Genomic DNA, 27,960 nt, shown 5'->3' on the forward strand with positions numbered 1-27,960 from the left:
AAAAAAAAAAAAAAAAAAAGGACAGAGGAATTGAATACATATTTTTTCAAAGAAGATATATAAATGGCCAACAGAGACATGAAAAGGTGCTCAACATCACTCATCATCAAGGAAATACAAATTAAAACCACGATGAGATATCACCTCATACCTGTTAGAATGGCTATCATCCAAAATAAAACAAAAACAAAACAAAAAAACAAGAGATGACAAATGTTGGTGGGGATGTGAAGAAAAGGGAACCGTTGTGCACTGTTGGTGAGAATGTAAATTGGCGCCACCTCTACGGAAAACATTATGGAGGTTCCTCAAAAACTTAAAAATAGAACTATCATATGATCCAGTAATCCCACTTCTGGGTATATATCCAAAGAAAACAAAAACAGAATATTGAGATATCTGCACTCCCATGTTCATTACAGCATTATTCACAATAGCCAAGAGTGTCCATTAATGAATGAACGGATAAGAAATTGTGATACACACACACACACACACACACACACACACACACACACACACAGAGGAATGTTATTCAGCCATGAAAAAGAAGGAAGCTCTGCCATTTGCTGGACCTTGAGGGCATTGTGCTAAGTGAAATAAGCCAGACAGAAAAAGCAAAATACTGTATGCAATCACTTGTACGTGGAATCTTAAAAAAAAAAGTCAAACTCTTAGAAATAGACAGAAGAGTGGTTGTCAGGGACTGAGGGGTGGGGGAAATAGGAAGAGGTTGGTAAAAGGGTACAAAGTTTCAGATATAAGATGAATTAAGATCTGTGTATATAATATAAAACATGGTGACTATAGTTGATAACTCTGTATCATATTGTTGAAATTGGCTAAGAAAATAGAACTTCAATGTTATCCTGAGAGTGAGCTTGCATGCGTGAGAGAGGAATAAGTGTCTGTTAATGTCCAACTGACATAACTGATGTGTTCCTAAAAACTCTATAAAGTAGGGCTTCCCTGGTGGCACAGTGGTTGAGAGTCCGCCTGCTGATGCAGGGGACGCGGGTTCGTGCCCCGGTCCGGGAAGATCACACATGCTGTGGAGCGGCTGGGCCCGCAAGCCATGGCCGCTGAGCCTGCGCGTCCGGAGCCTGTTGTCTGCAACGGGAGAGGCCACAACAGTGAGAGGCCCGCGTACCGCAAAAAAAAAAACCTCTATAAAGTAAAATTTCATATGCCAAATGTGTTTTCCAGCAAATTCTCAAAAATGGGTCCAGGGTTGGTGGGTTAGAGCTACTGGAGATGTCCATAGCTATAGCGGATCCTGCAAAAAGCAAATGATGTTAGACTAACAATTGGCTGTGGGGTGGGTATGGCGGATGGGGAGAAAGCTAAGAAATGTGCCATGGCTGCAACACTCGACAACGCTTTCTATTGGCTTAATGTGTCCCTTTTGGAACCTTCCTCAAAAAACTAAAGCTGTTCTCTCTGAATCGCTCCCCCATGGGAGACACTGTGCAGCAAACGCCTTTCCCTATGTGGGAGATAAGGAAGAGTTAATGGATTCATGGAGCATCATTGAGGATAAACGTGGAGTCTCCTGCTTGAAGCAGCACTGAAAAACGTTTGCTAAGGTTAAAGAAACAGACTGCTGAAGTGTAGCAGGGCAACCCTCCCACCCTGTCCATCTTCCCACCTATGTGAGGGCATAATGGGCACCACTCCTCACCTGCATAGAGGCTGCCAGCCAGCAGCTACCTGAATCTGGGAGAGCTTCAGGGAACCACAGGAAATGAACACGAAGCATCGCAGGAGCTGGGCTGGCCAATGTCCCTCTTCAGGTTGTTAATTTCTCAACAGTAGTCAATAGACTGTAAAATCAGGATTTTCACAGCTTTTACTAGCTTAAACCCCAAGCTACTTCAACTCAGTTCCCAGAGGCACTAGTTGAACTCTGCCTGTTAATGCCTTTCCCTTTGCTGTTCTTTTTGACTATCTCTCTGGTTCTGCCAAATGGTTTTCAGTTCAAACACCTCAGAAAGCCCTGTTTCTATGAGACTGGTTTGTAAATCAGCAATAAAATTGAATATATTCAGAAAATGGGCTGGATCCTGAGTAATTGGGGTTTTTTTTAATAGGGGAAGAATAGAAAAACAAAGCACTTAGAAATCATAAAAGGCAACTAGATGACACAGCTGAGAAGTACATATTTACTTTTTATTTCCAAGAATAAAACATATTTATAAAACATACTGTACTTACAGAAATTTGTGAAAGTCAAAATCAAATCAAAGTTATGGGGCCTCCCTGGTGGCTCAGCGGTTAGGAATCCACCTGCCAATGCAGGGGACACAGGTTCGAACCCTGGTCCAGAAAGATCCCACATGCCATGGAGCAGCTAAGCCCGTGCACCACAGCTACTGAGCCTGCACTCTAGAGACCGTGAGCCACAACTACGGAGCCCACATGCCACGACTACTGAAGCCCACGCGGCTAGAGCCCATGCTCTGCAACAGGAGAGGCCACCACAATGAGAAGCCTGCGCACAGCAAGGAAGAGGAGGCCCTGCTTGCCACAACTGGGGAAAGCCCGCGCACAGCAACGAAGACCCAGTGCAGCCAAAAAAAAATTAATTAATTAATTAATTAAAAAAATCAAATCAAAGTTATATCCTCTTTCTTTTCTTTCTTGACATGTTCCTCATAAGAATATAAATACATAACTTCATCATTAATCTCACTAACCTTTAGCAAATCCTTACTCTTACAGTGATCTCTGGTGACTATAAGTTCCTGAAGACCCTTAAAAGATTTCCCTAAGACCCCCAATCAAAATTACTGTAAAGTACATTTAAAACAAAAGTCCTAACTAATGGAGATGGTCAAGCATAACAATTTGTTCTCAACAACAGTACGTCGACTTCATCACACAGTGTCCTTAAGTTTGGAGCTATTCTACAGAGAATCCTCAAATTTGAAATTCTTTCCCTCTTCAAGTTTATGGATCCTATGTTTCTGGATCGCCAAGGATGGTAAATGAAATACCTTTCAGGCTGGAATTCCTTATTTGGTAGGATTCCTTGGTTACTTTTGTTTTCTTCCTTGGGTGAATGGATTTGGTCTTACTGTAATGTTTATTTTTATACACATGCCCAAAGGCCTCCTGGTGTGCTTTTATAAATCTAATAAATACTTCATGATAACTTAACTTGTTAACATAACACAAAAGATGTTGTCCGTTACTTAAAATGTACACTGTTTCAATTAAATAAGGAGTCTAGTACATATTTGCAAAGTTATAAAAGATTTCAGTATCATGTTTGGACACTTCTTTTTAAAAAGCAAATGTAAAACTTACTGCCTTTTAAATGGCAAATTTATGCAAATACAACAAGATGAACCTTTATAACATATATTGCACAGTTAAACTTTATGATACACTTTGCGTTTTTAGAATATATAAGTTTAATAAGTTATCAAGTTGAACCAGCAAATAACCTACCTTTTCAATACATAACTTTGTACTATGTCCTATCATATAAACACTCCAAGTAGTTCTAATTGCAAGCTTAACATAAAATACTACAACTGTCATTACACTCAGCTTTTGAGATGATTTCTGCATCAAAACAAGAGCCTAAGGTAACGTTTCACAAAGTTTCAATTATAAAAATAATACACTGTTGAGATGGACTTCTAACAGTTGAAAACAATCATTGATTTTTGCAAACTCCTCCATTCCTCCTTTCTATTATGTTGTTTTTGAAAAGCTGGCAAGTAGAAAAACAGACCAATACTGAAAAACAAACTGTGATGTAACAAGAACCCTCGCATTCTAAAGCAAATCAAGCTAATGTGAAGGAAAGCATTCCAAATAAAACCAGATGATACTTTTAGGGCCTCGACCCAGTTTCCTCTCATCTCAGAGTGAGCCTCTCATTGTCTGTTACTTACTGTTTTTAAAGACGTACAGTCTAGTAGGCAAGAAAATGACTTGAAAATTAATAAGCTAGGACCTGCTGTAGAAGCTTTGTTTGAGGTATAAACTCTGGCACTTAACCTTTCTCATCCTTAATTCTGAAAGCCAGGAAATACCACTTTACTGGCCTATTTTAGACTAATTATAAATTTTAGTAAATAACTTGAATCACTTCAAAGAGGCTGCAAAAAGCTATTATTAAACTGTCACAAAATTTTATGTTTGAAAAACAGGAAATACACAGAAGATTGTAATTCTAAAACTGAAATGAATTTGTCTCAAAACTGCCTCCTGCCTTGTCCTGTAAGAACTAATTAGTTCTCAAAAATCAGAAATTGATCTAAATAATTCTATTGCTTTTCTGCATTAGAGAACGCTATAAATGGAAAAGCTCTTAAATGTGTTTGATGGGGAGAATGACAACAATGTTTGAATAATCACATCTATCCCTTACATACTTAAAAACAAAAGTCATGCTACTTAAAATAGTTTAAGATTTCCCAAGCCTCTAGGATGGTGCATATTCAACTGAGTATCTTCTTTATGCCAAGCCCTATGCTGTGGTCTAACTTGCTGCATTCTCAATCCTGTTAGACCCAACCCTGTTTTATAAACACTCCCATTTTATAAACAATATTTTGTAATTTTTGCTTTATAGTCTTGAAAAACTCCATAGGTAATATAATATACCTATACACATAACTTCAAATAAAAATTCAGGATAATGCCTACATTTTATTATAGGGAAAATAACTTGTTAAAAAGTAATACACACTTCAACAAATGTATGAGCACAACTACACCATAAAATATCATGAAGTTGGATGCTTGCAGATACATGTAGAATCACTATGCATATGAAAACTATACACTGAAAGAGGTGTGCTACATTTGTAACTCAAATACCATCAGTGGCAATGTTCTCAGTGGTGTGATCTTCCAGAATGGTCAGTGTAGTAGGCAGAAGAATACCCTCCACAAAGTTATCCATATCCTAATCTCCAGAACCTGTGAATATGTTACCTTACATGGCAAAAGGAACTCTGCAGACGTGGTTAAGTTAATGACCTTGAGATGGGGAGATTATTCTGGATTACCCGTGTGGGCCCAATCTTATAATCTGAGTCCTTAAGGTGGGAGGATGTTTCTCAGCTGTGGTCAGAAAGAGAGATGGCAGCTTGAGCAAGACCCAGTTCTCCGCTGCTGGTTCTAAAATATAAGGGGTTATGTGCAAGAACTGGACAGAGGTCAACGTAGAAGCTGAAAAAGGCATGAGTGAATTCCTCCCTAACCTGGGTATAGGGAAAGGCTTTCTAGCCATGACTCAAAATCTAAATGCAATAAAATAAAATATTAATACATTTAACTACAAATTTTTTTAATTTATAAGGAAAAAACTAATTTATTCATAAAGAAAATCAAAGTATAACTGACAAACTGAGAGAAAACTTTATGCAGCATATATCACAGATAAAAAGCAAATATGCCTAATATTAGAAACTTAAATATTGAGAGGAAAGAAGATCAAAAACTTAGCAGAAAAATGGGCAAAAGAAATGAACAGATAATTTACTAAGGACAATAATGGCCCTTAAAAATAGGAAAGATTTTCAATTTCTTTCCTAATATAAGAAATGCAAATTAAAACTACTTAGGGGCTTTCCTGGTGGCGCAGTGGTTGAGAATCTGCCTGCCAATGCAGGGGACACAGGTTCGAGCCCTGGTCTGGGAAGATCCCACATGCCACGGAGCAACTAGGCCCGTGAGCCACAACTACTGAGCCTGCGCGTCTGGAGCTTGTGCTCTGCAACAAGAGAGGCCGCGACAGTGAGAGGCCCGCGCACCGCAATGAAGAGTGGCCCCCGCTTGCCACAACTAGAGAAAGCCCTCGCACAGAAACGAAGACCCAACACAGCCATAAATAAATAAATAAAAACAAAAAACAAACAAAACTACTCCTTATATACCATTTCTAACTATCAAATTGGCAAACATTAAAGAGCTTGGTGGCCCTCTCTGTTGGCATTGTTGGTGGGAATGCAAAATAGTATAATCCTTACAGAGGAAAATTTGGCAATACCTAACAAAACTACACATATATTTACCTATTGACCTAACAATTCCACTTCTAGGAATTAATCCTGAAGATATACTTCTAACAATGTGAAAATACATATGCAAAGGTTATTCATTTCAACTTAGTTTGTAATTACAAAATATTGGAAACAATCCAATTGTCCATATATAGGAGACTGGTTGAATAAACTCTGGTATAACCACATGATGGAATAATATGCAACTAAAAAAGAAAAAGAATGAGGAAGAGTTCTACGAAAAGACAACTACTCTTCGTTTATAATTTCTATTTCAAAATTCAGAGGATGTAGAACTTGCATGATGACATACATTTTTTTAAAATAAATTTTATAATAAAAGAAATTTGAAGGAATTGAGGCAAGTAAATTCCTAGAGAGCCTTATGAAGGTTATTCTTTGTGGGAAAAAGAAAAAATACTAAGAAGACAGAAAGGATGACAGATTACTGCAAAATAAATCAAGAAAACAAAATGATCTACAGAATCATACAGAAAGTTAGTCTCTGAGGTTGAATACAAACTACTTAAATGAATACAGACTCTTGAAATCTTCATGAAAAAAGTGCAAATTCAAGACAAAGTCAAGAAGCAAGTAAAAAAGTCCAAGACAGGGCTTCCCTGGTGGCACAGTGGTTGAGAGTCCGCCTGCCGATGCAGGGGACACGGGATCGTGCCCCGGTCCAGGAGGATCCCACATGCCGTGGAGCGGCTGGGCCCGTGAGCCATGGCCGCTGAGCCTGAGCGTCCGAAGCCTGTGCTCCGCAACGGGAGAGGCCACACAGTGAGAGGCCCGTGTACCGCAAAAAAAAAAAAAAAAAAGAAGTCCAAGACATAGGTCAGTGAAAACAAATGAGAGAGAATAAAAGGTCAAGATATTTCCACTGTATTAGGACACACAGGAAGAAGGAGGAATTGTAGATTAGATGGAAGATGAAGAAAAGGATTTGGTTTGAGTTTAGCTATAGGAAGAAAAACTTAGCTAAGGGGTCAAAAATGATCCTAAGGCTTTAACGTGTTTTAGACAGTGATTATGTTCATTGTAAGTCTCTTAAACTTATTTGACCTACATTTTTGATTGGAGTTGCCTCGGCTTTTAATCCAAGTAGTACTTAAACAGAAAAACGAGATCTCAGATCTGGTGCTGTTTACGATGGTGTGGAAAGAAATCTGGAAATATGCCCTTATCTGGTTGTGAAAGAGAAGAATAATAACCTGTATGTCTTCAATACTATGAAATCACTGACTTCAACACTAAAAAAAGAATAACCAGTTAAAAGAATCTGACCTAACACTTGAGCCAAATGATTTAAGATTTTTATAACCTATTATAAAACTTATTTTATGTACTGCCACAAATCTGTGTAAATCCTCTGTTTTTCTTTTCCTTCATATGAGACCCGGTTCTAAAAATAGTCAAGTCTAAAAGTAAGGCAAAACCCACATATTAAGTGTAGCTTTATACATGTACAAGTAACAGGGAAATCTCTACATCTTCTAGGAAAACAGATGTTGAGTTACTTATTCCCACTAAATTCTCTATGTTGGGTCAAACTTCTGGAAATTTTTTGTTAATATGGGCTATATTATTATAAAACCAAAATCTAATCTTTAATCTTATTAAATTAGTTCCTCTGTCCCAAAGAAATAGATGAACGTTACTAATAAATATGAAATTATAAGCAAAAAGAGTCAAATTAATCTCAGCAGCTTGTTTTCTATCATAAAAACCAACTAATTAACAGCTTACAAAACCTGCAAATGTCAATAAAATGCCTAATATATGCTTTGATCCAGTTCCTGGAAAGAAGCCATATGGAGAGAGAAAGAAACAAACTCACCTACAAAACATGTTTCCATTATTACACTTCTCTATCCCTTTCTGAAGTCTATACTTCAGAAACCATTTTTCTCTCCCAGACATTTCTCTAAAGATTAATGAGCAGAAAAGCAAAATTGGAAAAGGGGTTTTCAGAATATGTGATTACTTTCCTTATCTCTGTACCAGTTTTCCCAATCCTTGAAGGACATCTATAAGGTAGATAGTGTGTATGCTGAGGACGGGCAAAATATTCTTATGGCAAAACTTGTGTGCCTTTTGGATATCATCACCCATGTTTGTCAGATAGAAGATTAATAAGATATGACTAAATGACCTTATCCTGTGGCAGAAATTAGAAGAGACTGACTTCATATCTCAGAAGAGTATCAGGTAATAGAATGGTCTGCCATCAAATTGAATAGTATAATTTTCCTATCTTTATTTATCAATCAACAAACAACAGGAAAGTTAAAAAATACATTAAAATAAAATAATATTTTTGTGAACTTATTGTCACTCTCCAAAAATATATAAGAAAATCTGTTCTCAACCTATTAAACTAATTCTTTCATACATAAAGATAACATTCTCAGTGGCAGGATACTTTCGGTAGTTTTTCAGTGGAGCTGAGAGAGCTTAATTGATAGATATATACATACTGTCTTGTTTGGTTCTTTTAATGAATAGCAGGTTGAGGTGACTGCAATCTTCACAGTTCAAGCATATGCTCATAGGATAATTTATCACTACAGTGTAAGAATCACCATAAATTGACTACAGAAATCTGATACAGAAAGAGTACTGTCTGGAAAAAATTGATGAGGCATAAATTATTTCCAGCTTTCATTAGAATGGGAGTTTTTATTATTTATTTATTTATGTTTTGCGGTACACAGGCCTCTCACTGTTATGGCCTCTCCCGTTGCGGAGCACAGGCTCCGGACGCGCAGGCTCAGCGGCCATGGCTCACGGGCAGGGCCGCTCCACGGCATGTGGGATCTTCCCGGTCCGGGGCACGAACCTGTGTCCCCTGCATCGGCAGGCAGAGTTTCAACCACTGAGCCACCAGGGAAGCCCCGGGAGTTTTTATTTTAATGTAAAAAATAATAATGTGTACAACTTTAGAAATACTAATAAATGGGGATGGAGTCAAAGAGAAAAGAAATATTATCCTCAAAAGGTCTTCTCCATATGATTTCAAAGCAATGGCAGCTGGAAAGGTTAAGTTATGCTTGTATTTATCCTAGACTTATAAGTGGAATATGATATATTTATAATAAAATTTAACTTGTTTTAAAAATATATTGATGATTTGGATTTTTTTTTCTCTCCATTATTTGGTAGAAAAGTATTTTCATTGGAAACTAGAAAGTAGATGGTTAACAGGTTGGTGAGATGATAAAATGCCATCCTCAGATCACTTCTAACCTGAGCTGTGGAAAGGTATAGACGGATGAACTAGCATATTGAGCTAACCATCACCAAGGGGATGATTTTCTAAGAGGGCAGGGTATTCTTCATTGCATCTTCCATGAATTAAGCAAAAAATATACTCCCCTCTCCTGCCAATTTCCTTACTTCCCTTAAAAAATCCAGTAGACCTAGAATCAATTCATAAAGACTCACTTTAAAATATATTTTTGAAAAACATATAAATATATAGTTTTTCAGTGGGTTCTAAGACTTGTCACCTGCTGTGTAATGTAGAAATTTATTTTCTTTCCCTTACATGTTTATTGCTCAAGACTCAGGATATCAGTACTGGTTTAAGTCTCTTCACCTTAATTCATATTCTTCATGATTTCATAAGCTTGGATCATATGCTTCTTCATAAATTTCATCTTTTAAAATCATGGAGTATTTCTTAGTAAATATTTGAATCTTTTAAGTCCTTAATCAGTTAATTATCTTTTCCTATTTTTTTATATAACTACCTTTACCTGTATTTCTAGAAATATGATAACAAAAACTGTACAAAATAGTAGGAGGTATAAATCCTCCACAGTTTTATACCAAGGCAGGATGCTTTCTCTTTCATTTCCAAAATTCTTTTCAAAGTAACTCAAAATACTAAATGATACCTTAGTGCTTTGAATGAGTTAAGTTACCCAGAAGAAAGAAAAATAATTAATTTCAGGGAGAATTCTCAAATATCTTTTAAAATAGATTTTTCTGCTTATAGCCCAAAAGTTACCAGTACCATGTGATTATAATTGCTTCTAACTCTGGCCAATTCAACCCATAGGCACAAAGTAACTTAAAGCAGCATGAAAAAACTCTCAACAGAATCATTTGAAATATGAGCTGTTAACAAAATTTTCTATGATTAGGTCACAGCAAGAAACTGGTTTAAACGTCATTTTTCAAAAATAAGAACAATTTTAATATAAATATATTTATTGTCAGTAATAATTAAAAAGTTAAACAAAAGAATAAACTAAAAACACAAAATGCTCCCTAAAATGTAAGTAAATAGTATATCACATCCACTATCCAAAATTATTCCAAGAATAAGAAATAGACTCTGCTAGAGGTAAAAAGATACCATAACCAGCCAAACACGAACACGTAGAAATCAGTAAATTAGCAGGATAAAAATGTCTTAGAGATATCATTACAAAAAAATACATGACCGAAAATTTCACTCTGTAAAAACACGAGCTGTAAGTTTGCTTTTTTATAATACTATATTCAGCATGTACGTCCACCAGAATAATCCATTCAAAAATACTTAAGAGTAAGTTTAACCAAGGAGATGAGACTTGTACACTGAAAATTATAAAACATTGCTGAAAAAAAATTTAAAAGACATAAACAAACAGAAATTCATCTATGTTTACAGAATAGATGATTTAATATTAAGATGACAATACTACCCAAAATGATCTACAGATTCATTGCAATTTCTATCAAAATCTCAACTTTTTTTTTTTTTTTCATAAATAGAAAAAACCTATCCTAAGATTCATCTGGTATCTCAAGGGACCCTAAATAGCCAAAACAATCCTGGAAAAGAAAACAAAGTTGGAGGTCTCATACTTCCTGATTTCAAAACTTACTATAAACCTATGGTAATTAAAACAGTGTGATACTGACATAAGGACAGACATATAAACCAATGGAGTAGAACAGAAAGCCCAGACACAAACCATCACATATATGGTCAGTTGATTTTTTACAAGATTGCCAAGATCATCCTATGGAGAAAAGACAGTCTTTTCAACAAATGGTGCTGGGAAAACTGGATATCCACATGCAAAGATTGAAGTTGGACACTTACTTTACACCATATACAAAAATTACATCAAAATGGGTTAGAGACCTAAATGTAAGACCTAAAATTGTAAAACTCTTAGAAGAAAACATAGGGGAAAATTCATGACATTGGACTTGGCAATGATTTGTTGAATATAACACCAAAATCACAGGCAACAACAACAAAAAGATAAATTAGACTTCATCAAAATTAAATTAAATTTTGTGCATCAAAGGATACTATCAAGAGAGTTGAAGAATGCTCAACATCATTAATCATTAGAGAAATGCAAATCAAAACTACAATGAGATATCATCTCACACCAGTCAGAATGGCCATCATCAAAAAATCTAGAAACAATAAATGCTGGAGAGGGTGTGGAGAAAAGGGAACACTCTTGCACTCTTGGTGGGAATGTAAATTGACACAGCCACTATGGAGAACAGTATGGAGGTTCCTTAAAAAACTAAAAATAGAACTACCGTACAACCCAGCAATCCCACTGCAGGGCATATACCCTGAGCAAACCATAATTCAAAAAGAGTCATGTACCAATATGTTCATTGCAGCTCTATTTACAATAGCCAGGACATGGAAGCAACCTAAGTGTCCATCAACAGACGAATGGATAAAGAAGATGTGGCCCATATATACAATGGAATATTACTCAGCTATAAAAAGAAATGAAATTGAGTTATTTGTAGTGAGGTGGATGGACCTAGAGTCTGTCATACAGAGTGAAGTAAGTCAGAAAGAGAAAAACAACTACCGTACCCTAACACATATATATGGAATCTAAGAAGAAAAAAAAAAAGGTCATGAAGAACCTAGGGGTAAGATGGGAATAAAGACACAGACCTACTAGAGAATGGACTTGAGGATATGGGGAGGGGGAAGGGTAAGCTGTGACAAAGTGAGAGAGTGGCATGGACATATATACACTACCAAACGTAAAATAGATAGCTAGTGGGAAGCAGCCGCATAGCACAGGGAGATCAGCTCGGTGCTTTGTGATCACCTAGAGGGGTGGGATACGGAGGTTGGGAGGGAGGGAGACGCAAGAGGGAAGAGATATGGGAACATATGTATATGTATAACTGATTCACTTTGTTATATAGCAGAAACTAACACACCATTGTAAAGCAATTATACTCCAATAAAGATGTTAAAAAGAAAAAAAAGAGAGTGAGAAGACAACCCAGAGAATGGGAGAAAACATTCGCAAATAATATATCTGAGAATGCCTTAATATGCAGAATATATGAAGAACTCTTACAGTTCAGCAACAGAAGACAATGCAATTAAAACATAGGCAAGGAACTTGAAAAGGTATTTCTCCAAATAAGATATATAAATGGTAATAAGCACATGAAAAGATGCTCAATATCATTGGTCACTAGGGAAATGCAAATCAAAACCACGAGTTACTACTTCACACCCATTAGGATGGCTATTATAAAAAGCAAAGCAAAATGAACACAGAAACAAAACAAAACAAGAAAACAGGAAATCACAAGTGTTGACAAGGATGTGGAGGAACTGGAACCCTCATGCACTGCTAGTGGGAATGTAAAATGGTGTGGCTGCTATGGAAAACAGTTTAGCAGCTCCTCAAAGAGTTAAAGGTAGAATTACAATATGATTCAGCAATACCACTCCAACATATAAACCTGAAAGAAATGAAAGCAGGGACTCAAACAGATACTTGTACTCCAGTGTTCATAGTAGTATTACTCACAATAGCCAAAAGGTAGAAACAACTCAAGTGTTCATCAACATATGAATGGATAAACAAAAATATTATTCAGTCATAAAAAGGAATGAACGTGTGAGATATGCTATAACATGCATGAACCTTGAACACATAATGTTAAGTAAAATAATCTAGAGACAAAAGGACAAAAAGTGTATGATTCCTTGTGACCACCTAGAGAGGTGGGATAGGGAGGGTGGGAGGGAGACGCAAGAGGGAGGAGATATGGGGATATATGTATATGTATAGCTGATTCACTCTGTTACACAGCAGAAACTAACACACCATTGTAAAGCAATTATACTCCAATAAAGATGTTTAAAAAAAAAAAAGTACATGATTCCATTACATGAGGTACCTAGAATAGACAAATTCCTAGGGACAGAAAGTCACATAGAGGTTACCAGGGTCTAGAGGGAGGCAGAGAATTTATTATTTAATGGTTATAGACTTTCTATTTGGGAATATAAAGCTTTCTAGAAATAGCTAGTGGTGATGGTTTCACAACATTGTGAATGGACTTAATGCCAGTGAGTTGTTCACTAAAAAAAAAAATGATTAAAATGATAGAATGGATAAACAACAAGGTCCTACTATATAGCACAGGGAACTATATTCAATATCCTGAGATAAACCATAATGGATAAGAATTTTAAAAAGAATGTATATATACATATAACTGAATCACTTTGCTGTAGAGAAGTTAACACAATATTGTAAAACAACTATACTTCAATTAAGAATAAATATTCAGCAAAAGAAAAAAATAAAATTAAAAAAATGGTTAAAATGGTAAATTTCACGTTATGTACATGTTACAATAAAAAAATAATAATCTATTTGGTGAATACCTAATTATCTCCCACTGCTGCTGAAACCTATTTTGTTTAGATTTCTAAATTACTATTAAATGTACTGTGTGTGTGTGTGCACATGCTTGTAAAATGGATCTCTCTTGAAAAACAGACCCTGGTACGTTGGGCACATCAGATATCCTAGAACACACTTTCAAAAATTCCAAATAATTATAGCTGCACTCCAATTTGATAGCTGTTTCAGTTATTTATCTACTTCAAAATTAACAGGTACAACTAAAGGAAGAATATCCACAAATTCTGCTGACGGTCCAAAAGTATGTTTATAGTCCAAGTGCTAAAAACGAACTTCTTACCTGATAGAGCATGATAGGTTCTATATTGTATCCTAAGGTATCTGCAAAGTTCTTAGCGATGACTGTTTTTCCACAACCCTACAAATGGAAACATAATCATTCAAGGGATAAGTCAAAACCACCAAAAGTCAGGAAACAGAACTTAGCAGTGAGGCTGCTATTCTTACTTTTCCTCCAATTAAACATATGTCCTTAACCATGTGAGACTGCATCATTTCAGCCAGTAGTTGTTTATGGCTTAAAGTTTGTATAAAACGGTCTGATGTGCAAGGTTGACTTAATGGCCTGGTTCCAGCTGGCACCTATAAAGAGAGGTAAATATAATATGCACATGTTTTTCTCAAAATAATAGTTAAATGAAAGCATACAACTGCCATTTAAAAGCCCCTACTAATTTCCTGCTCAATTCAATTCTATACTGTTTTTGATATTTCAATAGAGCAACAATTATTTTCTCATTCACACATCTGATAATCGTTTTCATCGAACCTCCAAATCAATCATCCCTCTAAAATTAAGGTCCTATGCTGTCAGACATTTTCATATGAATCAAGTAATTTTCATACTATTTATAACTTATAATAACAATGTCACTGCTTGAGAATGAAGGTTTTTGCCCAAATTTCAGTTATAAGTACAGAATTTAAAATCAGTCTACTGGGATCCTCCAAAATCACCAAAGATCTCCTGATTTTTAAACTGTCCACAAATCTTTTTTCCACTCTTATTTTAGTTTGCCACTCAGAAGCATCTGTTCTTAAAATCTCCCATCCTTCACACCTACTTCCTTTTATTTCCTATCTCTTCCTTATTAAAGTCTCCTGGATTTCCATGCCCTGCTGGGGACTCCGGACTTGATCATACTGTAGGCAAGACAAACCCTAAAGAATTACAAGTTTGGAAGTGACAAGATCAGATCTGATTTTAAGAAAACAAATGGTGGTAACATAGAAGGCTAACTTGAAGGGCCGGGAGGCAATGATGTTAGAAAGCCATTACCAAAGGGAAGCAAATAATGAAAGCTCGCTCACATTTCATGTCCCTGGACATTCTGTTCAAACCGCCTGAAATGTCCTATCACCTTTCCACTCCTGGGCCACTGGAAAACTCCTGTGTCATAAGACTTAGCTCAAGCCCCATCTCCTCTCTGAAACCTTCTCTACTCCTTCTCCTGACTCCTGGTGTTACTTCCATCTCTACATCTCCATAGCCATTCCAATGCACTTCTTACTCATCTGCCTCTATCCTAGACCATCAGCTGTGAGGTCACTCATCTGAAGGAGACAGAAGAGTGTCGTGTGGAGTGTGCTGTCTAGAAGGCCCAGCTGTGCCATTCGGTAGCTGGTGACCATGGGTGAATTGATTACCCTCTTCACATCTGTTTTCTAATCTATAAAATGGAGATAATAAAAGTTATCTCCGGGGTTATTGGGGGATTTAAATGGCATAATATATGTGAAGAGAAAAATACAGTAACTAGTACACTGCAGGCACTGAGTGGATTTTAATACAGAGCCTGGCTCATGGTAGACATAATCAATGTTTCGTTTGATGATTGAGTAAATACAGTGACCTGAATAAGTATTACTAATATCACATTCAAACAAACAAAAAAGCCTATCATGAATGCTTGCTCTGTCACAACATAAGAAGGCAAGCATTTATTCTTTCCTACATTCACTTACAATCTAATTGTCAGCATTTTTCAGGCTGTGTTTCCTAGTGTTAGCTTCCTATCACCTCTTAGGGTTCTTAGGACCCTCGAGGGAAGGGTTAGAAAAAGGGAGGCAGAGCAAGCAGTTGGAGCTCTATGAGCAAATATCGTTCCCCTCCTCTAAAAACTGTTCAACTACAACAGCTCATCTTTTAACTGTTTCATGTAGCTGACAAAGATTTTATTTGAAAGGAGCATTCCCTAGTTGTTAAAATATGTTTGAAAACAGGGCCTTCCCTGGTGGCACAGTGGTTGAGAGTCCACCTGCCTATGCAGGGGACACGGTTTCGTGCCCCGGTCCGGGAAGATCCCACATGCCGCGGAGTGGCTGGGCCCGTGAGCCATGGCCGCTGAGCCTGCGCATCCAGAGCCTGTGCTCCGCAATGGGAGAGGCCACAACAGCGAGAGGCCCGCGTACCGCAAAAAAAAAAAAAAAAAAAAGTTTGAAAACAATGACTATTTCTTACCAAGGACTCAGAACACAAAATGCTTTCATTAATAAACACTTTATTTGATTTTCCCAGAGGCTGACTTTGGTTTTTGATGAAAAGCTATCCCTATGTTTCTCCTGAACTTTTCCAGTTTACAAACATACATGACTCTGGATATATAGATATACAGATACACGTATATAGATGTGATGCTATGGAACCAAAGAAGACTTATAAGGGAATCATAAACCCAATTTAGGTCATAAAAATGGACAGAACAAGGCACATCTTAGAAAGTACAAACCTTGATTCATTCATTACCTTAATGGTCACCTCTTTTTCTGCAATCCGGATGGTCACAGAAGCTTGGAAGACATGGTTTTCAGTCATCTTCTCCACTCTCACAACCTCTTCAGGAAGCAGAGAGCTTCTTGAATCTTGGAGTTCAAAGCGCTGTAAAATTACCAGAAAGACATGTAATTTACTTTTTATTTTAGTATTAATGTTGGATATTTGGAAGGTTCCATCTTAATTAGAACTGAAACCCACTCTATGTTATAAAAATAAAGGTAAAAAAATTAATGAGAATTTTTTCCCCTATTTTTACAGATACCACTCATTCTACTTAAGCTAATTACTAAGGTGATATGAAAATAGTCCCTAAAATTTACTAAATGCCAAGAAATGGAATCGCTGAGTTTCTGATCTGGTAGCAGTTTGCAGCCTACAATGCTTGATAATCGAAGGTTCCAGTTTCCTAGAAAAGGATGATGAGACTCTTGAAAACATGCTAAAGGAAATTAAAATAAGGCCTATATCAGCTGATTTCTTAAATCAACTGAAGTTAATAGCTGCCTGGACACCAGTCTGCTGATTGCTTGTGTGGTTAGTTTAACTGATTACAATAAAGTATAACAATCAATCTTCCACAGTATCTGGCACAGTGCCTTCTACAGTGTAGGTTCTCAATATTTGTCAAACTGGATTTAAAAGGCCCAGACCACTGATTCTTTCTCCATGTAGACCAATGATCAATGTTCTAACACTAGGTTACACCCCCTAATCCCAGCTCGTTATATAAAAAATGCACACAGAGAACACAAATAAGTATATGAAAAATGAGGATACTAATTGAAAATTAATTAAATCCTATGCCCTATTAATAGCAGCATGTTCACTATGAAGAGCTTAACTCATTTTTAGTGTTAAACAGGCAGAAATTATTCTCCCCAAGTCCTACAATACTTTTAGAACATTATCACTATAGTGAAAGGCTTGAAACTCAATGAAAGAACAGATTACTGCTTATTCAACAGAATGACTCAACTCTAGAAAATATATTTTGGGGAAGAAAATTATTTTCAACTTCAACACTGTAAACATAACAGCCCAGATCATGTTTTCATTGCTGTGTCTTAAGTACTCAAGACTCATTCCTCTTCCCAAGCCTAAGAAAAATTGTTTATTTGTGCTACCATAAAAAACATAAGTTTTATACTTTGCACAGTTTATATATGCAAATTCCCATGGTGTCACACAATGTGGTAGGAATTGCTTCCATGCTGTAGACAAATAACAATCATTGACACCATAATTTCATGCCAAAAAAAGAAAAAAGGGTATACTGTATTTCAAGGAGGTTCAATTTGGAAAGGAAGCCTTAGCAAAGTAATTAAATTCACTGGAATTTAGAACCTAGATCCATTAAATTCTAAGAAAATATATATATGAGCTTAAAAGGTATGTTTTCACTCCAGCCATAGTAATGTCAGTTTAACTTGATATAGGGTTAATGTCAGAGCATTTATATTCCAGAAATGAACACTAATGCCTTGAACCACACTTGCTGTACTGGTTATGTCCTTATAAATAATTCAAACTAAAATATTTCAGTAGAATAAAAATAGTAGGCTAGAATACACTAAAATAGGAAAAGAACTCAAGTTGCAAGGTGAGTTACCATGTGTCGGCATAGGAAATTTAAAGACTCTTAATCAAAAAGGAAATTGAGGAGTAAAACAGATATATAATTCTTCACAGAATTAAGGCAAGAAAAGACACTTTTCTTCTCTTACATAAGTAACAAAATTCCCCTTTTTCCTTTTTTTTTAAAAAACTCTACAATCAGATTTGAAATAATTCCTGTTTGTAATATGGATCCTCAATCAGTGCTCTATGTTCCCCTTAATTATAAAGGTCAAAATAAAGGCCAAACAAAATGAAGCAGCACTGACTACTTTCTTTGGAAAACTCAACTCTTTAAAGGTATTCTATAACTTTATAGAATTTGTATGACTAATTTTGAAATTAGAGACCAGAAACGCATCCAAGTGTTTTCTTAGTAAAAATGAAGACCTTTGTTCATAACGGACTTATCTAGACACTGAATGCCTTCTCCTGGTTGTGTCACAAAACTTTACATTGCTTCATTTTATCAGAACTCTGACATTTTCTTCTACCCTATGTACCCTTGTTCCCAAGGCAGTGGACTTTGTGCTGCTGGGCATCTAGGGAGCTCATCTGTAATCACAGCCTCTTTTCTTAAACACTAAGTACCTATTTCAATGACCAATGCCGAAGTAGCTCAGATGTTAATTAAATCAAAGATGAGTTCTCGTTCTGTTTTTCAGAGCCTGGAATGAATCTTAGAGTGAACTATACAGTCAGACTGGTAGTGTCCTAACTCCTTGAGCATAGGAATTAATTTCCCCATTTCCAAATGGTTCTTCGTTATCTCCTTAACACCATTCCACCTTCTCCTTTTTCCCCTCCCTCTCCCTCACCCCTTCTCACACACACAGCAAATCCCTTTCTTCCCTTTCATCAGTGGCTGCTATTTCACCGTCCCTAGCCCTGCTTCTATTCTTTGCTGCCTCTTCTACTTTCCTTTGCCTCTTTATTGACCATTACTTTCCCCTTGCTTCTTTATGCTTTTCTTTTAGATTCTGCCCCTAACTATACTTTTTAGCATTTATGAGGAACGGCTTTCTGTTAGTTTTATTTTGTTATTATTATGATTGACATCACCAATCAATGAAAATGCTGTTTCTTGGGTTGGCTGATATATGAAATAAAATCCCACGGAAGTAACTAGAATCTATTGTTCCACTCTCCTGAGCCCTTCTCACTATTATCAGCTGCATAGAGAGTACTTCTGTACTCCCAAAGACCCTGTGTGTTCTTTGGGATAAGGGAGAAACTAACACCATTCCATATGTCAAATTCTGGCCTCCAGAAAATGAAGGGCCTATACACAAGACCACAACCGTTTAGTGTTCACATTCTACCTACTCCTTAGAAATCTATACACCTTGACCCAAACCGTGTAAGAAAAACAAAAACAGTCTTTCATAAAAAGGAATTATTTGGGGTGAGTCAATGACTCTCTCTCGCCAAGCGTCCGCTGGAAGTGGCTCCCACTGGCCAAAACCTGGGATAATTTTAGCATCAAAATAAATGACGATAGTAATCAATTATAACCCACTGAATAAAATAGGGATCCATAAGTGCATATTGATATAAATGAATAAATTAATACATGGAGGAGAAGAAAAAGCTCTTCCTTAGTGTAGAATGCCTACTAATAAATGCAGAAGGAATGTTTACACCCCATTACTGACATGACAATGCCTCCACAGGTGGAAAAGAAGAGAAGACAAGGGAAAGAAAGAAAGATGGAGAAAGAAAAGTAGGAAAGAAGGGTAAGACAGAGATGAGAAGAAGGGAAAAGAAGGGACAAGAAGAGAAAATGGGAAAGGTAAGGAAAGAAAGTGAAGCAGACACATACTTTTTTTTTTTTTAACATTGTTATTGGAGTATAATTGCTCTACAATGGTGTGTTAGTTTCTGCTTTATAACAAAGTGAATCAGCTATACACATACATATATCCCCACCAGATACTTACTTTTAAAACAACTTCCACAGCCATCTTCCCTTCATGTCCTAGTAAAACAGTGTATGGGTAAAGCCACCGGATTGCATGTTCGATGGACATCATAGGAAAGGAATCCTATTTAGGAGGAAAAATACATAGGAATGAAGAACACCTAAAATAATCACAGAAAATTTAACCAAAATGTACATATGACATTGAAATTGCATTATAAACAATACCCAATAAGTTTCTCCTGTTTTCCAGAAGTCTACAAAGGCAAATATTCATTGTTTCCTCTTCTTGTTCCACACCCTTTCCCTTGGTAAACTCACCCACTCTCATCTTTCAGCTGCCGTGTATGTGTTGATGGCTCCCATGTCTCTGTCTCCAGTCCTGACCTTTTTCTTGAGCTCTAGACCTAAACTCTCAATTGCCCATTAGATGTGACTATACGGATGCCCCATAGACTCCCATTCAGCATGTCTGAAACTACATGTCTGAACACACTTCCCTATCCTACTCATTCCAAAGTACCTTCTCTTTTTCCTCTACTCCTAATCTGAGTTAATCTCATCCACATACTCCTAGCTTCACTGTTATAACTACAGAGTTAGAAAGTGTTCATTATCCTCAAATCCTTCCCCCCAAATTGCTTTCCCAATTCGGTTTACCCTACTTTAAAAAGTCTACTAACAAGGACAACTAGGGAAATTTCAATATGGACTGTCTATTAGATGGCATTACAGAATTATTGTTAACACGCTGAGGGGTGTGATAACGGTGTTCTGGTTATGTAGAAGAATGTTCTAATTCTTAGAAGTTGCATACTGAAGTACTTAAGAATACTGACTACAATTTACTTTCAGAATTGTTTAGAAAAAAATGAGAAAGTGCAAACAAAAGTGGCAACATGTTAAAAGTTGGTGATTCTAGTTAAAGGGATTATGGATTTACGTTTTGCTATTTTTGAACTTCTTCTTAGATCTGAGAATTGTCAAAGTAAAAAGTTCCAAGGAAAAAACAAAAAGAATGAAAAGTAGAAGATGTGATAAATAGGAGGAAAAATGCTGTTCCAGATGTATAGAACAGTGTAAACAATACCTGGGAAACCTAACACCCTGACCCTCAGGAAACGTAAACTAAAAAGAAACAAGAGATTAAAAATAAGTCTCTTGTCTAAGTGCTGTCACTACTACCTTGGATTATGCTTTCCTTAGCAGAGTCTCCTACCTGTTCCCTGTGCATCCACGCTCCCCCCACCTCACCTCGCTGCCAGCAGAGGTGTCTTCCTCCAACATATATCTGATTGCCACACATCCCATCTACTTAATAATGTCTAATGGGCCACTTCTTCCACACCAGAAAATACAGACAACTTCACTCACCATGCAAAACACTTCACAATAAGGTCCTAACCTTTCTCTTTGGCACACATGCTTGCTCCAGTGATACAATTTATTATCATTCTCCGAAAAACACACCAGGCCCTTTTGTGATTTAACACCTTTGGCCCATGCTGTTCCCTCTGCCTAGGGAACACTCCAGACGCTACTGTCATGACCTTCGTGAAACTGTGGTGGACAACGTCTGTTTTCCACCAAATCCCCTCACCCATTTTCCTCCTTCGTGTGCCTCCCAGCTTTCCCTTCCAACAGCCAGCTGCTGCAGGTCTTTCCAAGAAAACTGCCCTTGAGCTCCTGGAGCCAGCTTGGCTCCCAGAATGGGAGAGCAGCTAGTGCCTGGGAATGTGTGCCCCCTGGGACAATTCCTAACCAGTGAGACTGACGGTGCTGAGTGCAAAAGTCCCAGCTCCCCTGCCTCAGGTTGGGGCGAGTCTGAGGCACGACTTACACTGCCGCAGACCTCTGCATGATCAGGTAGAAGTCCTCCTTCCCGCTGTGGAACTTTCACCTGAGCTGCATGTCTACCTTCCCCCGTCCAAGGCTGTAAGCTCTTTAAGGACTCAGAACACATCACTGGTCCCTGCACAGTTTCCTGGGCTGCACAGCAAATTAATCTCAGGCCTTGCAATATTTATAGAGGAGTATAACAAGGCAAATAGACATGATTAATCTCCAAGGGTTAACTTTTAAGTTTTCTTTGCCACATTTGGGTATACCAGTCATTAATTTATTTTATACATACCAGGATTTGAACTGCAGCTGGTAAACTATCTAAAGGAAAATCTGGAAGTCCAAGAGTAGAAGATTCTTGGGAACAGAGAGTGGTGGCAAAGGATAAGAGTTGAGAAATTCTAGGGGAAAACAAGAAGTGATACTAAATTTTATTCTAATAGTTATAATACATAAAATCTGTTACATATAAAATAGCTGGGCCAATTTAATTAATTGAAAAAGTTGACATCCACTATTTAATTCTTAGGGAATAGTTCCATATTATAATATTCCATTTCAAACTCAAGCTGATTAGGTTCACAGATAGATTTCTTAAATCTGTCCCAATATGTGAGGTTTTTCATAACCTGGCCCAAAATTACTCTGCCAGCGTCACCTCCCACCTTTCTCAACCTAAGTCCAAACTCCAGCCTCCGGGAGCTTTTCACAGACCCAAGAATAAGGCATATATTCTCATGCCATGCTTTAAAAACTTTTTCTTAGAATTCCTTAATTCCATTCTCTATCAGTCAAAAGCCTACTCATTCTTTAGGACCCATCTCAAATGGCCCTTATAAAGTCTCAACCACAACATCCCCCAATACTCTGAAATTATGGCCCTTACCACACTGTTAAAGTAAGGTATTTATACACATATCTGTAAACTCTACTAGATCTTGAGTTTCTTGCATCAAAGACCATGTCTTATTAACTTTATCATTAGCTGGTTCCATAGCTACTGAAAAATTCTTCAAACAGTTGTTGAATGAATGAATGAATCAGTTGATCAATGAATGGGCAAAACAAATTCAATGTTAAGTGTCCATATATGTATCTGAAATACTTACTTCTCAGCAGAAACATTGGCTCCAACTGAATACAACAGTTTAAGTTGGTCCTAAAATAACATAAAACATATCAAATTGATTAATAAGGGATGTAACAGATTAAATGCAAATGTTTGACAGACATAATTCAACCTTTTAATTAATCAGACACTATGTAATTAATAGCAAAAAATCATTTCTTGATACATGTCATTTCTAAAAGAAGAGCTGGTCTTTTAAAAAAATCTTTCAGACAAATAATACCACAATAACTTTTCTTTCTAGTTTCCAGAGATTTTCTTTACCTTTGTATCCATTTTTCTTTCCATCAACTACTGAGGGGGACATCTACAAACACAGTAACATTTTTATAGTAACTGAATTTATTATAAACAGGAAAACTATTTAAAAAATAAATTATCCTTAAGGGAAGAGGGGCAAGATAGAAGAGGGATATAAGCTACTATGTATAAAATAAGCTACAAGCACAGGGAATGTAGCCAATATTTTAGAATAACTTTAAATGAAGTATAATCTATGAAAATATCGAATCACTATGTTGAACACCTGAAACTAATATTGTAAATCAACTATACTTCAATTAAAAATAAATAAAAATTTTAAAATAAAATAAATTATCCTTGTTCCTACTTACCTGGAAGGGTAGATAATAAATATCTCTGGCTTGAAATCGAGACCGGAGCGGGGGATCTAATGGATTCCCAGAGTACCTAGGTACTGGCAAGCCCAAGGCGATCACTCGGAAATCTTCACTAACTCGGACAATCTTCCAAGCATCCAATTCTGTTTTGGTATGATTCTAAAACAGTAAGAAATCAAAAATTACAGCATAATGATAGAGATCACAACTGCAAGAGTCAGGCTAAGGAATTTATGTCCTGACTGCTGGGTAAACTGTATTGGAGAACGCTCTTGAAGCCAAACTGTCAAGGAAAGGAGCAAAGTGGAATCAGGAACAGGATACCAGGGAAGGCTCACAGAATGAAGACTGGTGTTTGAAAGGAGAAGCATCCAGGAACAAAGGCGATGTGGGTCAGATCTCTAAACCCTAGTCAATAACACAAAGGAACAGTTGGAAGAGCAAGGAAAATAAACTGGTTTCAAGCTAGAAGTTGTAAAAGGGTAGTTCTAGAGGGGTAGACCACCAGCAGAGCAGAGACTGCCCAGGGACCTTCAATAAATAACTATGTTTATGGATATATTTCTACCAAGGTATATTAATAATAATAAGTAACATTCTTTGAAAACTTAATACATGATAAGCACTTTCCATGAATTTTTCTCATTTATTTTTCACCACAATCCCAATAGACATTTAATTCCTTTTCATGGATGAATAAACTGACGTTCAAAGGAGTTACATAACTTGCCCACATTCCTGCAACTACTATTTGGTGGAGCTGAGACCGGAAACAGCGTAGATTTCGGAGTCACAAATCCTGGCTCTAGTGCTTGGTGCACATTCTAGCTAAGTGACCAAAAACTTGTTATCATACCCTCTGAGCCTCAATTTTCTTATCTATAAAGTGGAAAGAATACCACCGATATTACTATGGCTGTTACGAAAGTTAAATGTGATAATGCATGTGAAAATGAAAGTAACTGGTCCACAGCAGTCACCTGTTAAACGTCATACCTTCCTTCTCTGCCTGACCCTTCCAATGTTTCTTCACTGTTCTTCAGCCTTTGAAGAGCCCCCCAGTCCCTTGCTGTTGTCCTCTTTATACCCTCTTATGTCACGGCATCTAAAGACTTCATTGCACTTACTAATTCAACAAACAGTCATTGAGCATCTACCATGTGCCAGGCATTGTTCTAAAGTTTGAGATGACAACAATGACAAAATTCCTGGCCTAGTGAAAGTATGATCTAGTGGAGGGAGGCAGACAATGAGCTAAAAACATAAGTAAATAAATCATGTGGGATATTAGAAGACTCTGTGGAAAAATATAGAGCAGAGTAAAGGAGTATGGGGGCAGAGGGCACATTGAAGTATTTAATAAAAGGGTGAGGGCAGGCTTCATTGGTAATACAGGCAGACCTCGGAGATACTGCAGGTTCGGTTTCAGACCACCACAATAAAACACATATCGCAATAAAGTGAGTCACAAAAATTGTTTGGTTTTCCAGTTCGTACAAAAGTTACGTTTACACTACACTGTAGTCTATGAAGTATGCAATAGTGTTATGTCTAAAAAATGCACATACCTTAATTTAAAAATATTTTATTGCTAAAAAATGCTAACCATCTTCTGAGCCTTCAGTGAACGGTCAGCTTTGCAGTGGTAGAGGATCTTGCCTCGGTGTTGGTGGCTGCTGACTGATGAGGGTGGTGGCTGCTGAAGGCTGGGATGGCCATGGCAGTTCCCTAAAATAAGGCCACAGTGAAGCTCGCCGCATCAATCGACTCTCTGTAGCAGGCACTTCTGTTTGATAGTATTTGACCTACAGTAGAACTCCCTTCAAAATTGGAGTCAATCCGGGCTTCCCTGGTGGCGCGGTGGTTGAGAGTCCGCCTGCCGATGCAGGGGACGCGGGTTCGTGCCCCGGTCCGGGAAGATCCCACATGCCGCGGAGCGGCTGGGCCCGTGAGCCATGGCCGCTGAGCCTGCGCGTCCGGAGCCTGTGCTCTGCAACGGGAGAGGCTGCAACAGTGAGAGGCCCGTGTACCGCAAAAAAAAAAAAATTGGAGTCAATCCTCTCGAACCCTGCTTCTGTTTTAGCAACTAAGTTTATGTTCTGAATTCTAAATCATATGTTGTCATTTTAACAACCTTCACAGCATCTTCATCAGGAGCAGATTCCAACTCAAGAGACCATTTTCTTTGCTCATCCATAGCAAGCAGCTCCTCATCTGTTAAAGTTTTATCCTGAGATTGCAGCAGTTCAGTCACATCTTTAGGCTCCACTTCTAATTCTATTTTTCTTGCTATTTCTGTCACCTCTGCAGTTACCTCCTCCACTGAACTCTTGAACGTCTCAAAGTCATCTGTGAGAGTTGGAGTCAACTTCTTCCAAACTCCTGTTAACGTTGATATTTTGATCTCTTCCTATGAATCATAAATGCCCTTAATGGCATCTACAGTAGCAAATCCTTTCCAGAAGGTTTGCCCAGATATGTCAGAGGAATTACTATGGCAGCTATACCCTTACAAAATGTATTGCTTAAATAACAAGACTTGAAAGTCGAAATTACTCCTTGATCCATGGACTGCAGAATGAATGTTGTGTTAGTAGGCATGAAAACAATGTGAATTTCATCGTACATCTCCATCAGAGCTCTTGGGTGACCAGACGCATTGTCAATGAACAGTAATATTTTGAAAGGAATTTTTTTTTCTGAGCAGTAGGTCTCAACAGTGAGCTTAACAATAAACCATGCTGTAAACAGATGTGCTATCATCCAGGCTTTGTTGTTCCATTTATAGAGCACAGGCAGAGAAGATGTAACATAATTCTTAAAGGCCCTAGGATCTTCAGAATGGTAAATAAACATTAGCTTCAACTTAAAGTCACCAGCTGCATTAGCCCCTAACAAGAGAGTCAGCCTGTCCTTTGAAGCTCTGAAGACAGACATCGACTTCTCTCCAGCTATGAAAGTCCTAGATGGCCTCTTCTTCCAATAAAAGGCTGTTTCATCTACACAGAATCTCTGATGTTTGGTGTAGCCACCTTCATTAATTATCTGAGCTAAATCTTATGGATAACTTGCTACAGCTTCTACATAAGCACTTGCTGCTTCACTTTGCAGTTTTATGTTATGGACACAGCTTCTTTCCTTAAACCTCATGAACCAACCTCTGCTAACTTCAAATTTTTCTTCTGCAGTTTCCTCACCTCTCTCAGCCTTCAAAGAATTGAAGAGAGTTAGGACCTTCCTCTGGATTAGGCTTTGGCTTAAGAGAATGTTGTGGCTGGTGTGATCTTCTATCCAGACCACTAAAATTTTCTTCAGCAATAAGGCTGTTTCTCTTTCTTACCATCTGTGTGTTCACAGAGTAACACTTTTACTTTCCTGCATGAACTTTTCCTTTGCATTCACAACTTGGCTAACTGGCGCAAGAGGCCAAGCTTTTGGCCTGTCTCAGCTTTCAACATGCCTTCCTCATTAAGCTTAATCACTTCTAGCTTTTTTTTGTTTTGTTTGTTTGTTTGTTTGTTTGTTTTTGCGGTACGCAGGCCTCTCACTGTTGTGGCCTCTCCCGTTGCGGAGCACAGGCTCCGGACGCGCAGGCCCAGCGGCCATGGCTCGTGGGCCCAGCCACTCCGCAGCATGTGGGATCTTCCCGGACCGGGGCACGAACCCGTGTCCCCTGCATCAGCAGGCGGACTCTCAACCACTGCGCCACCAGGGTAGCCCCACTTCTAGCTTTTGATGTAAAGTGAGAGACAAGTGACTTTTCCTTTCACTTGAACACTTAGAGGCCACTGCAGGATTATTAATTGCCCTAATTTCAATATTGTTGTGTCTCAGGGAATAGGGAGGCCCAAGAAGAGGGACACAGAGTGGGGAATGAACAGCTGATCAGTGGAGCTGTCAGAACACACATTTATTGATAAAGTTCACCATCTTACATGGGTGTGGTTCGAGGAGCCCCAAAACAACTGCAACAGTAACGTCAAAGATCAGTGATCACAGATCACCATAACAAATATAATAACAATGAAAAAGTTTGAAATATTGTTACAATTACCAAAATGCAACACAGAGACATGAAGTAAGCAAATGCTGTTAGAAAAATGGTGCCCATCGATTTGCTTGATGCAGGGTTGCCACAAACCTTCAATTCGTAAATAACGCCATATCTGCAAAGCACACTAGAGCGAAATGTAACAAGGTATGCCTGTATTACATTTGAGCAAGGACTTGAAAGGGATAGAGGAATGAGCCAGGCAGATATCTGGGAGAAAACCATTCCAGAAGAGCAAAGTGCCCGTGCAAAGCACTGATAAG

The 27,960-nt window shown here is 37.7% G+C and overlaps 1 protein-coding gene across 4 annotated transcripts in view; it reads right to left on the bottom strand.

The window, feature by feature from the left end:
- Positions 1-27,960, bottom strand: part of VWA8 (von Willebrand factor A domain containing 8) — a 358,944-nt gene that overhangs the window by 262,327 nt on the left and 68,657 nt on the right. For all 4 annotated transcript variants that reach the window (XM_029210522.1, XM_029210521.1, XM_029210523.1 and 1 more), the window contains exons 6-12: positions 23,641-23,805; positions 23,007-23,056; positions 22,190-22,298; positions 20,075-20,179; positions 16,491-16,622; positions 14,192-14,326; positions 14,025-14,102 (exon numbers count right to left, since the gene is read on the bottom strand). In XM_029210522.1, the coding sequence (XP_029066355.1) occupies positions 14,025-14,102; positions 14,192-14,326; positions 16,491-16,622; positions 20,075-20,179; positions 22,190-22,298; positions 23,007-23,056; positions 23,641-23,805 (774 nt within the window). The remainder of the gene's footprint in view (positions 1-14,024; positions 14,103-14,191; positions 14,327-16,490; positions 16,623-20,074; positions 20,180-22,189; positions 22,299-23,006; positions 23,057-23,640; positions 23,806-27,960) is intronic.

Source organism: Monodon monoceros, unplaced genomic scaffold, assembly GCF_005190385.1.
Source record: "Monodon monoceros isolate NGI ecotype Baffin Bay Population unplaced genomic scaffold, NGI_Narwhal_1 Super_Scaffold_8, whole genome shotgun sequence".
Classification (NCBI taxonomy): Eukaryota; Metazoa; Chordata; class Mammalia; order Artiodactyla; family Monodontidae; genus Monodon; species Monodon monoceros.